The following is a 13,636-nucleotide window of genomic DNA, read 5'->3' on the forward strand; positions in this document are numbered from 1 at the left end:
TGGTTGTGTCTCCAGTGCCTTCCGTGGCCGAGTCCTAGGGAAACCTTATGGTTGTGTCTCCAGCGCCTTCCGTGGCCGAGTCTGAGGGAAACCTTATGGTTGTGTCTCCAGTGCCTTCCGTGGCCGAGTCTGAGGGAAACCTTATGGTTGTGTCTCCAGCGCCTTCCGTGGCCGAGTCCTAGGGAAACCTTATGGTTGTGTCTTCAGGGCCTTCTGTGGCCGAGTTCGAGTCCTAGGGAAACCTTATGGTTGTGTCTCCAGTGCCTTCCGTGGCCGGGTCCTAGGGAAACCTTATGGTTGTGTCCTCAGGGCCTTCTGTGGCCGAGTTCGAGTCCTAGGGAAACCTTATGGTTGTGTCTCCAGTGCCTTCCGTGGCCGAGTCCTAGGGAAACCTTATGGTTGTGTCTCCAGTATCTTCCGTGGCCGAGTCCTAGGGAAACCTTATGGTTGTGTCTCCAGTGCCTTCCGTGGCCGAGTCTGAGGGAAACCTTATGGTTGTGTCTCCAGTGCCTTCCGTGGCCGAGTCCTAGGGCAACCTTATGGTTGTGTCTCCAGCGCCTTCCGTGGCCGAGTCCTAGGGAAACCTTATGGTTGTGTCTCCAGTGCCTTCCGTGGCCGAGTCTGAGGGAAACCTTATGGTTGTGTCTCCAGTGCCTTCCGTGGCCGAGTCCTAGGGAAACCTTATGGTTGTGTCTTCAGGGCCTTCTGTGGCCGAGTTCGAGTCCTAGGGAAACCTTATGGTTGTGTCTCCAGTGCCTTCCGTGGCCGGGTCCTAGGGAAACCTTATGGTTGTGTCCTCAGGGCCTTCTGTGGCCGAGTTCGAGTCCTAGGGAAACCTTATGGTTGTGTCTCCAGTGCCTTCCGTGGCCGAGTCCTAGGGAAACCTTATGGTTGTGTCTCCAGTGCCTTCCGTGGCCGGGTCCTAGGGAAACCTTATGGTTGTGTCCTCAGGGCCTTCTGTGGCCGAGTTCGAGTCCTAGGGAAACCTTATGGTTGTGTCTCCAGTGCCTTCCGTGGCCGAGTCCTAGGGAAACCTTATGGTTGTGTCTCCAGTGCCTTCCGTGGCCGGGTCCTAGGGAAACCTTATGGTTGTGTCCTCAGGGCCTTCTGTGGCCGAGTTCGAGTCCTAGGGAAACCTTATGGTTGTGTCTCCAGTGCCTTCCGTGGCCGAGTCCTAGGGAAACCTTATGGTTGTGTCTCCAGTACCTTCCGTGGCCGAGTCTGAGGGAAACCTTATGGTTGTGTCTCCAGTGCCTTCCGTGGCCGAGTCTGAGGGAAACCTTATGGTTGTGTCTCCAGTGCCTTCCGTGGCCGAGTCTGAGGGAAACCTTATGGTTTTGTCTCCAGTGCTTTCCGTGGCCGAGTCTGAGGGAAACCTTATGGTTGTGTCTTCAGGGCCTTCTGTGGGCGAGTTCGAGTCCTAGGGAAACCTTATGGTTGTGTCTCCAGTGCCTTCCGTGGCCGAGTCCTAGGGAAACCTTATGGTTGTGTCTCCAGTACCTTCCGTGGCCGAGTCCTAGGGAAACCTTATGGTTGTGTCTCCAGTGCCTTCCGTGGCCGAGTCTGAGGGAAACCTTATGGTTGTGTCTCCAGTGCCTTCCGTGGCCGAGTCCTAGGGCAACCTTATGGTTGTGTCTCCAGCGCCTTCCGTGGCCGAGTCTGAGGGAAACCTTATGGTTGTGTCTCCAGTGCCTTCCGTGGCCGAGTCTGAGGGAAACCTTATGGTTGTGTCTCCAGTGCCTTCCGTGGCCGAGTCCTAGGGAAACCTTATGGTTGTGTCTTCAGGGCCTTCTGTGGCCGAGTTCGAGTCCTAGGGAAACCTTATGGTTGTGTCTCCAGTGCCTTCCGTGGCCGGGTCCTAGGGAAACCTTATGGTTGTGTCCTCAGGGCCTTCTGTGGCCGAGTTCGAGTCCTAGGGAAACCTTATGGTTGTGTCTCCAGTGCCTTCCGTGGCCGAGTCCTAGGGAAACCTTATGGTTGTGTCTCCAGTACCTTCCGTGGCCGAGTCCTAGGGAAACCTTATGGTTGTGTCTCCAGTGCCTTCCGTGGCCGAGTCTGAGGGAAACCTTATGGTTGTGTCTCCAGTGCCTTCCGTGGCCGAGTCTGAGGGAAACCTTATGGTTTTGTCTCCAGTGCCTTCCGTGGCCGAGTCTGAGGGAAACCTTATGGTTTTGTCTCCAGTGCTTTCCGTGGCCGAGTCTGAGGGAAACCTTATGGTTGTGTCTTCAGGGCCTTCTGTGGGCGAGTTCGAGTCCTAGGGAAACCTTATGGTTGTGTCTCCAGTGCTTTCCGTGGCCGAGTCTGAGGGAAACCTTATGGTTGTGTCTTCAGGGCCTTCTGTGGGCGAGTTCGAGTCCTAGGGAAACCTTATGGTTGTGTCTCCAGTGCCTTCCGTGGCCGAGTTCGAGTCCTAGGGAAATCTTATGGTTGTGTCTCCAGTGCTTTCTGTGGCCGAGTCTGAGGGAAACCTTATGGTTGTGTCTTCAGTGCTTTCTGTGGCCGAGTCTGAGGGAAAACTTGTGGTTTAGTCTTCATATACGAAGGCGCGGGGTTCTGAGTGGGGTATTCGTGTTAAACTGTGACATAATATCTCAGTGGGCTAGCACTATAAAATCGGCATCAGTCCGAACAAGTACAAGAACACACACACACACACACACACACACACACACACACACACACACACACACACACACACACACACACACACACACACACACACACACACACACACACACACACACACACACACACACACACACACACACACACACACACACATATTCGTGCATTCACGTCGCTATATAAGTGCAATGATCATGGACGCGACGTTTAACCCCATTTCACCTCACCTTTTTAAGGGCAATTCAATTTTCCAGTCTGGATTGAAGAACTATATAATTTGTATTATGTATGCTTTTATGTACTGTCAATGTCCAAATCATGTATATTCCATATTTACTCTTTGTGATTTCTCTGTTGGAATCCATCTTCTGAAAAAATATTGATTTTATCGTAAGTTCTGGGCCAGACTTCATATTAAATTCATTATTAGTTCTACCCTTTGTAGCTATTTGTGATGACGTGTACTTTAATGTGTAGATTTTGCAACATCGCCGCAAACATTTATTTGACTTGTGTAAGATGTGGGGCGTCTTGGGGTTAGTATGCAACACGCGTGATACTTCTGATTACGAATGGCTTAAATATGGAATAAACAGTCTACAATCACGCCACCTATGATACCATGTTTTAGAATGCTTCACATGCAGTCGTCATATTGCTGATAGCACAGTGAAACATACACAAACTAGAAAACAAATGTGCTTGTTTTAGTTTCCATTCCCACAGCTTAATAGCATTCCGGGAGATGTACTTGTTTTCGATCAATTAAAGTGTTATTTTTGTTGAATCTCAAAGGCTTCAACACTCAAGACCTTCAATATTTCCACATTTTCGGGTGACACGGGGTCAAGGGTGGTCGTCGCTGCAATTCGCTGTTCAGAGTTACCTCCCTTGATCGGGGGTTCGAATCCCGGCTCGCACCGATTATATTTATAGGTTGTCAGCATCATACCCGTGCACGTGGGTTTCACTAAAGTGGTAAACGTCTGAGACCTGCATCACTTTGGGTTTCCTCCCACATTAAGCTGACTGATCGTGACATAACTGGAATACTGTCAAAAGCGGCGTTAAAACCCCAACTCCCCCACTCCTCATTTTCAGGGGACCGCCTCCGTGTTCTTGTGGTAGAGCGTCCGCCCGGAGAGCGGGAGGTCAGGGAAGGTCAGGGGTCACACACTCACTCACTCACTCACTCACTCATTCACCCACACACACACACACTCATACACACACACACACACACACACACACACACACGTCCATGCACGTCGCTATATAAGTGCAATAATCTTGGACGCGACGTTAAACCCCATTTTACCTCACCTCACTTCATTTTCAGGGCTAGTGGATAAAACTAGAGCCCAGTTACAGTTTGCCTATCGCCGCGATTCGCTTTGCAGAGTTGCGTCCCTTGGGCACGCCAGAAACCTATGATTGTGGGGTCGAATCCCGGTTCGCCCCGATCATGTTTCTAGGTTTTGCAGCACCATACCCGTGCTCGTGTGTTTGACCAAAACGTAAAACGTCTGAGACCTGCATCACTTCGGGCTTTCCTCGCCCCGATATAACTGGAATATTAAATCCAACTCACTCACTCGCTGTTTTCACTCCAGCTTGATAACAGTGTAAGGATCTACATCGAAACGTCGCTATATGCAATAAACCAGAAGTTGTTATCCATAAAGTTGTACGTTTTCTTACAATGTCTCCATCACTCTATTGTCATCTCATGGGAGCCCGTGTCCATCATTGATTTCTTTGTCAAACCATGGGGGACTGTATTCGAAATAAGTTTTAAATTTCACATGGATCCTCATGGACCACAATATATGTACGTCTCGATTTATCTGCCACAATAAGCTGCAGTGTTTTTGTTGTTGTTTTTTGTTATTGTTTAAATGAGGCCTGAAGAGTTTAGCCATGGCCTGCAGCTTCTGAAGGTTGTGGGTCTTGATGGCAGCCTGGCATTTTTTTCTTCCGAAAAATGCATGAGGACCCAGAACAGAATATGTGCCTGTCACTCTACTGCTTGTCAACCGGTAGGGATCCGGGTTAGAATGTGACTCCATCACTTTGGTGTGTTTGTCAAGCCATGGTAGCCCGCGTTAGGATAGGTCCCCATTACTCGCCACCCCATTGTGACCTCGGTTAGGATAGGTCACCATTTTTCCATTACTCGTCATCCCATTGTGACCTCGGTTAGAATAGGTCCCCATTATTCCATTACTCGTCACCCCATTGTGACCTCGGTTAGGATAGGTCACCATTATTCCATTACTCGTCACCCCATTGTGACCTCAGTTAGAATAGGTCACCATTATTCCATTACTCGTCACCACATTGTGACCTCGGTTAGAATAGGTCCCCATTACTCGTCACCCCATTGTGACCTCGGTTAGGATAGGTCACCATTTTTCCATTACTCGTCATCCCATTGTGACCTCGGTTAGGATAGGCCCCTATTATTCCATTACTCGTCACCCCATTGTGACCTCGGTTAGGATAGGCCCCTTTTATTCCATTACTCGTCACCCAATTGTGACCTCGGTTAGGATAGGTCCCCATTACTCGTCACTCCATTGTGACCTCGGTTAGGATAGGTCCCCATTATTCCCCTACTCGTCACCCCATTGTGACCTCGGTTAGGATAGGTCCCCATTACTCGACATCCCATTGTGGTCTCGGTTAGGATAGGTCCCCATTACTTCATTGCTTGTCACTTCAATGGGACCCGGGTCAGAATGGGTCCTCGTCAGTTTATTGCTTGTCCATCGATCGGGACCAGGGTTAGAATATGTCTCCATTATGCCATTGCTTGTTAACCCATGGGGACCCGGGTCAGAATGGGTCCTCGTCAATGTATTGCTTGTCACAACCTGCAGTCCGTGTTAGAGTACCACAACCACCGCTACCCATCACTCTACAGCATGTGACCCTATTGGGACCTGGGTTAGAACAGGTCTCCATTCCTCTATTGCATGTCACCTCTTCGGGTGAGCATTTCCTTGGACGAGGAAACATTATAACATGTCAAATGCCTCAATACGTTATCTATAACTTCGTATTTTAAGCGTATACATGCAATGCTATATATATGGCAGAGAAATGTATTTTTATACATTGTTTGAATTCATTACATTGTTTCTGTTGAGTTCATAACATTGTGTTTCAACAATAACTAGTTCTCAGAAAAATATTACTGTCTAGTGTAAGCAGTGAGGAGCTATAGACTTATCCAGAATGGTATGGAACTTTCTAGAAGCTATTTAGACAATACTAGACAGTATTTAGACAAGTGGGCAAGCGCATGCCTCTGCCATCTCACATTACATCTCACATTACACCAATACTGTGAAGATCATAATTTCACCCTGGGTATCCAGCATGGGCCTATTTTAGAAGCTTGACCACATTTGCTTCTGGATGAATATTATTGTCTCTGACAAAAATGTTTTTGTTATTTGTCTATTTTTCACACTATACTATCGATAAGCAGGAATATGAGAAGATTTTGCACACTCAAACTATTTGCTGGGTTGTGTACGAGTCGACAATGTATTCAGAAAACGACAATTAAGCAGGAGCTGGACTGCCTATGGACGTTTTCTGAATACATTGTCGACAATATATGTTTTCATAGACATCCGTGTTATCGCTTTCCGTCAAATGTGTGTCGTTTACGGCGTCATTAGGCACGACCAGTCCCATTTTATAACTGAAATGCAAAATCGTTTTTATTTATTTATTTATTTATTTATTTATTTATTTATTTATTTATTTATTTATTTATTTATTCATTCATTCATTCATATTTATTTATTTATTTATTTATTTATTTATTTATTCATTCATATTTATTCATTCATATTTATTTATTTATTTATTTATTTATTTATTTGTTTATTTATTTAGTTAGTTATTTCTTTATTTTGCATTCATTCATTCATTCATTCATTCATGCATTCATTCATTCATTCATTTATTTATTTATTTATTTATTTATCACATGAGTTTAATCCGTTTCTTAATCTCATCTATCCACAGTAAGAATTATTCTCAATGTATACATTTCATGGATAATTGTTTCCGTGTTCATGATTCTTTCTGTCTTCATGTCGGAATATTATTTCGAATGGAGGAATGTTTCTCCAGGTGGTATTCCATTCCTCCGAAAAGCTTTCCCAGCGGAACGTTTCATCGCTTACTTTTACAGACGACCACTCATGAATATTGTAGACCATTGTAGGTTTAAGGGCACAACACACGTCAGTGACGAAGCAGGCCATGATATATGCTCTTAGACTCACGCTTAGTTTCTGAAAATACATAATTTTGATTTTGATAAAAAAAAAAACTCCATATAAACTGAAAAGTATCCCGAGTGAGATTGGCGATTCAGAACCTGTGTAAAGTTTAGGCTAACTTCATTTAGGTCATTAAGAGAAAGTAATATGGTTCAGGGACTGTGAGACAGAGCATAGAGGACTCCAATTCACGTGGAACCTGCTTAAAGATTATACAACGTCACTGAAATAATACTGTAATGTACTGTCATCGATCGATAATGTGAGTAGGTCGGCGATCGGACCAATTTTCTCCCGAAAAACTTAAAATATAACAACATTTATTTAGATTCTACATGTATAACATCCAGTCGTAAAGTAATACAGACTACTTTGATTAATTTACACTAAGTATTTTTAATTTTTTACGCATGCAGTTTGAATCATCGTCCACGATCAGTGTTACATAGATCTACATGTCCCATGCCACTGTGAAATAATTGCGCCACTGTTCCATTCACTACCATCATTACGTAATGTGAACCTCAGCAAGGAATATCTGTACACCGCTCTTTCCTACACCCCGGGGTCAGTTTCTTGGACCCCGATGACAGCGGTATATCGAGGGATCACTGTATTACAACGGTACCATTCTAGGCAGACATCGTCACTTCCACTTCTATGTCTAAGTATGAACACAAACTACATGCGATAACCTGGTCTCGGCATTGTTTCAATTGTGTTTAGACACAGTGTTTTGTGTTTGTTGTTCAACGCTGCATATTGCAATTTTGCATCTTTATGACAGCGGTCTGTAAATTGTTGAATCTGGACCAAACAAACTAGTGATTAATACTAGCAACGCCCCACGAATATTCGTTCCTGACATGCCTGCAGGACAAAACAAGATTCACTGAACGTGCTAACTGGACATGATTCACTAGACGTGCTAACTGGACATGAGTCACCAGACGTGCTAACTGGACAAGATTCATTGGACGTGCTGACTGGACAAGATTCACTGAACGTGCTGACTGGACATGATTCACTAGACGTGCTAACTGGACATGAGTCACTAGACGTGCTGACTGGACATGATTCACTAGACGTGCTGACTGGACATGATTCACTAGACGTGCTGACTGGACAAGATTCACTAGACGTGCTGACTGGACATGATTCACTAGACGTGCTGACTGGACAAGATTCACTAGACGTGCTGACTGGACAAGATTCACTAGACGTGCTGACTGAACAAGATTCATTGGACGTGCTAACTGGACATGATTCACTAGACGTGCTGACTGGACATGATTCACTAGACGTGCTGACTGGACAAGATTCACTAAACGTGCTGACTGGACAAGATTCACTAGACGTGCTGACTCGACAAGATTCACTAAACGTGCTGACTGGACAAGATTCACTAGACGTGCTGACTGGACAAGATTCACTGAACGTGCTGACTGGACATGATTCACTAGACGTGCTGACTGGACAAGATTCATTGGTCGTGCTGACTGGACAAGATTCACTGAACGTGCTGACTGGACAAGATTCATTGGACGTGCTAACTGGACAAGATTCACTAGACGTGCTGACTGGACAAGATTCACTAGACGTGCTGACTGGACATGATTCACTAGACGTGCTGACTGGACAAGATTCACTAAACGTGCTGACTGGTCAAGATTCACTAGACGTGCTAACTGGACATGATTCACTAGACGTGCTTACTGGACAAGATTCATTGGACGTGCTGACTGGAGAAGATTCACTAGACGTGCTGACTCGACAAGATTCACTAAACGTGCTGACTGGACAAGATTCACTGAACGTGCTGACTGGACAAGATTCACTGAACGTGCTGACTGGACATGATTCACTAGACGTGCTGACTGGACAAGATTCACTAGACGTGCTGACTGGAAATGACGTGCTGACTGGACAAGATTCACTAGACGTGCTGACTGGTCAAGATTCACTAGACGTGCTGACTGGACATGATTCACTAGACGTGCTTACTGGACAAGATTCATTGGACGTGCTGACTGGACAAGATCACTAGACGTGCTGACTGGACAAGATTCATTGGACGTGCTGACTGGACAAGATTCACTGAACGTGCTGACTGGACATGATTCACTAGACGTGCTGACTGGACATGATTCACTAGACGTGCTGACTGGACAAGATTCACTAGACGTGCTGACTGGACAAGATTCACTAGACGTGCTGACTGGACATGATTCACTAGACGTGCTGACTGGACAAGATTCATTGGACGTGCTAACTGGACAAGATTCACTAGACGTGCTGACTGGACAAGATTCACTAGACGTGCTGACCGGACATAATTCACTAGACGTGCTGACTGGACAAGATTCACTAAACGTGCTGACTGGTCAAGATTCACTAGACGTGCTGACTGGACATGATTCACTAGACGTGCTTACTGGACAAGATTCATTGGACGTGCTAACTGGACAAGATTCACTAGACGTGCTGACTGGACAAGATTCACTAGACGTGCTGACTGGACAAGATTCACTAGAAGTGCTGACTGGACAAGATTCACTAAACGTGCTGACTGGTCAAGATTCACTAGACGTGCTAACTGGACATGATTCACTAGACGTGCTTACTGGACAAGATTCATTGGACGTGCTGACTGGACAAGATTCACTAAACGTGCTGACTGGACAAGATTCATTGGACGTGCTGACTGGACATGATTCACTGAACGTGCTGACTGGACAAGATTCACTAAACGTGCTGACTGGTCAAGATTCACTAGACGTGCTGACTGGACATGATTCACTAGACGTGCTTACTGGACAAGATTCATTGGACGTGCTGACTGGACAAGATCACTAGACGTGCTGACTGGACAAGATTCATTGGACGTGCTGACTGGACAAGATTCACTGAACGTGCTGACTGGACAAGATTCACTAGACGTGCTGACTGGACATGATTCACTAGACGTGCTTACTGGACAAGATTCACTAGACGTGCTGACTGGACAAGATTCACTAGACGTGCTGACTGGACATGATTCACTAGACGTGCTGACTGGACAAGATTCATTGGACGTGCTAACTGGACAAGATTCACTAGACGTGCTGACTGGACAAGATTCACTAGACGTGCTGACTGGACATAATTCACTAGACGTGCTGACTGGACAAGATTCACTAAACGTGCTGACTGGTCAAGATTCACTAGACGTGCTGACTGGACATGATTCACTTAACGTGCTTACTGGACAAGATTCATTGGACGTGCTGACTGGACAAGATTCACTAGACGTGCTAACTGGACAAGATTCATTGGACGTGCTGACTGGACAAGATTCACTGAACGTGCTGACTGGACATGATTCACTAGAAGTGCTGACTGGACATGATTCACTAGACGTGCTGACTGGACAAGATTCACTAGACGTGCTGACTGGACAAGATTCATTGGACGTGCTAACTGGACAAGATTCACTGAACGTGCTAACTGGACAAGATTCACTGAACGTGCTGACTGGACAAGATTCACTGAACGTGTTGACTGGACAAGATTCATTGGACGTGCTAACTGGACAAGATTCACTGAACGTGCTGACTGGACAGGATTCACTAGACGTGCTGACTGGACAAGATTCATTGGACGTGCTAACTGGACAAGATTCACTGAACGTGCTAACTGGACAAGATTCACTGGACGTGCTGACTGGAGAAGATTCACTAGACGTGCTGACTTGACAAGATTCATTGGACGTGCTAACTGGACAAGATTCACTGAACGTGCTGACTGGACAGGATTCACTAGACGTGCTGACTGGACAAGATTCACTAGACGTGCTGACTGGACATGATTCACTAGACGTGCTGACTGGACAAGATTCATTGGACGTGCTAACTGGACAAGATTCACTAGACGTGCTGACTGGACAAGATTCACTAGACGTGCTGACCGGACATAATTCACTAGACGTGCTGACTGGACAAGATTCACTAAACGTGCTGACTGGTCAAGATTCACTAGACGTGCTGACTGGACATGATTCACTAGACGTGCTTACTGGACAAGATTCATTGGACGTGCTAACTGGACAAGATTCACTAGACGTGCTGACTGGACAAGATTCACTAGACGTGCTGACTGGACAAGATTCACTAGAAGTGCTGACTGGACAAGATTCACTAAACGTGCTGACTGGTCAAGATTCACTAGACGTGCTAACTGGACATGATTCACTAGACGTGCTTACTGGACAAGATTCATTGGACGTGCTGACTGGACAAGATTCACTAAACGTGCTGACTGGACAAGATTCATTGGACGTGCTGACTGGACATGATTCACTGAACGTGCTGACTGGACAAGATTCACTAAACGTGCTGACTGGTCAAGATTCACTAGAGGTGCTGACTGGACATGATTCACTAGACGTGCTTACTGGACAAGATTCATTGGACGTGCTGACTGGACAAGATCACTAGACGTGCTGACTGGACAAGATTCATTGGACGTGCTGACTGGACAAGATTCACTGAACGTGCTGACTGGACAAGATTCACTAGACGTGCTGACTGGACATGATTCACTAGACGTGCTTACTGGACAAGATTCACTAGACGTGCTGACTGGACAAGATTCACTAGACGTGCTGACTGGACATGATTCACTAGACGTGCTGACTGGACAAGATTCATTGGACGTGCTAACTGGACAAGATTCACTAGACGTGCTGACTGGACAAGATTCACTAGACGTGCTGACTGGACATAATTCACTAGACGTGCTGACTGGACAAGATTCACTAAACGTGCTGACTGGTCAAGATTCACTAGACGTGCTGACTGGACATGATTCACTAAACGTGCTTACTGGACAAGATTCATTGGACGTGCTGACTGGACAAGATTCACTAGACGTGCTAACTGGACAAGATTCATTGGACGTGCTGACTGGACAAGATTCACTGAACGTGCTGACTGGACATGATTCACTTGAAGTGCTGACTGGACATGATTCACTAGACGTGCTGACTGGACAAGATTCACTAGACGTGCTGACTGGACAAGATTCATTGGACGTGCTAACTGGACAAGATTCACTGAACGTGCTAACTGGACAAGATTCACTGAACGTGCTGACTGGACAAGATTCACTGAACGTGTTGACTGGACAAGATTCATTGGACGTGCTAACTGGACAAGATTCACTGAACGTGCTGACTGGACAGGATTCACTAGACGTGCTGACTGGACAAGATTCACTAAACGTGCTGACTGGTCAAGATTCACTAGACGTGCTGACTGGACATGATTCACTTAACGTGCTTACTGGACAAGATTCATTGGACGTGCTGACTGGACAAGATTCACTAGACGTGCTAACTGGACAAGATTCATTGGACGTGCTGACTGGACAAGATTCACTGAACGTGCTGACTGGACATGATTCACTAGAAGTGCTGACTGGACATGATTCACTAGACGTGCTGACTGGACAAGATTCACTAGACGTGCTGACTGGACAAGATTCATTGGACGTGCTAACTGGACAAGATTCACTGAACGTGCTAACTGGACAAGATTCACTGAACGTGCTGACTGGACAAGATTCACTGAACGTGTTGACTGGACAAGATTCATTGGACGTGCTAACTGGACAAGATTCACTGAACGTGCTGACTGGACAGGATTCACTAGACGTGCTGACTGGACAAGATTCATTGGACGTGCTAACTGGACAAGATTCACTGAACGTGCTAACTGGACAAGATTCACTGGACGTGCTGACTGGAGAAGATTCACTAGACGTGCTGACTTGACAAGATTCATTGGACGTGCTAACTGGACAAGATTCACTGAACGTGCTGACTGGACAGGATTCACTAGACGTGCTGACTGGACAAGATTCACTAGACGTGCTGACTGGACATGATTCACTAGACGTGCTGACTGGACAAGATTCATTGGACGTGCTAACTGGACAAGATTCACTAGACGTGCTGACTGGACAAGATTCACTAGACGTGCTGACCGGACATAATTCACTAGACGTGCTGACTGGACAAGATTCACTAAACGTGCTGACTGGTCAAGATTCACTAGACGTGCTGACTGGACATGATTCACTAGACGTGCTTACTGGACAAGATTCATTGGACGTGCTAACTGGACAAGATTCACTAGACGTGCTGACTGGACAAGATTCACTAGACGTGCTGACTGGACAAGATTCACTAGAAGTGCTGACTGGACAAGATTCACTAAACGTGCTGACTGGTCAAGATTCACTAGACGTGCTAACTGGACATGATTCACTAGACGTGCTTACTGGACAAGATTCATTGGACGTGCTGACTGGACAAGATTCACTAAACGTGCTGACTGGACAAGATTCATTGGACGTGCTGACTGGACATGATTCACTGAACGTGCTGACTGGACAAGATTCACTAAACGTGCTGACTGGTCAAGATTCACTAGAGGTGCTGACTGGACATGATTCACTAGACGTGCTTACTGGACAAGATTCATTGGACGTGCTGACTGGACAAGATCACTAGACGTGCTGACTGGACAAGATTCATTGGACGTGCTGACTGGACAAGATTCACTGAACGTGCTGACTGGACAAGATTCACTAGACGTGCTGACTGGACATGATTCACTAGACGTGCTTACTGGACAAGATTCACTAGACGTGCTGACTGGACAAGA

At 46.1% G+C, this 13,636-nt stretch overlaps 1 protein-coding gene across 1 annotated transcript; it reads left to right on the forward strand.

Moving 5' to 3' along the window:
* Positions 1–7,076: 7,076 nt before the first annotated feature.
* LOC125381961 (iron-regulated protein FrpC-like) lies at positions 7,077–12,741 on the forward strand. The gene is made up of 3 exons (XM_048399354.1): positions 7,077–7,090; positions 7,806–8,881; positions 11,450–12,741. Exons 1-3 carry the CDS (start codon positions 7,077–7,079, stop codon positions 12,739–12,741), a joined length of 2,382 nt encoding a protein of 793 aa, XP_048255311.1.
* The last annotated feature ends 895 nt before the right edge of the window (positions 12,742–13,636 follow it).

Source organism: Haliotis rufescens, unplaced genomic scaffold (genome assembly GCF_023055435.1).
Source record: "Haliotis rufescens isolate VD_foot unplaced genomic scaffold, xgHalRufe1.0.p SCAF_2, whole genome shotgun sequence".
In the NCBI taxonomy this organism is placed as follows: Eukaryota; Metazoa; Mollusca; class Gastropoda; order Lepetellida; family Haliotidae; genus Haliotis; species Haliotis rufescens.

Bases quoted from the DNA above. Each gene is read 5' to 3' on its own strand.
- LOC125381961 (XM_048399354.1), top strand. The intron at 8,882-11,449 runs GTCAAGATTCAC...TGACTGGACAAG, and splicing joins TTCACTAGACGTGCTGACTG to ATTCACTGAACGTGCTGACT.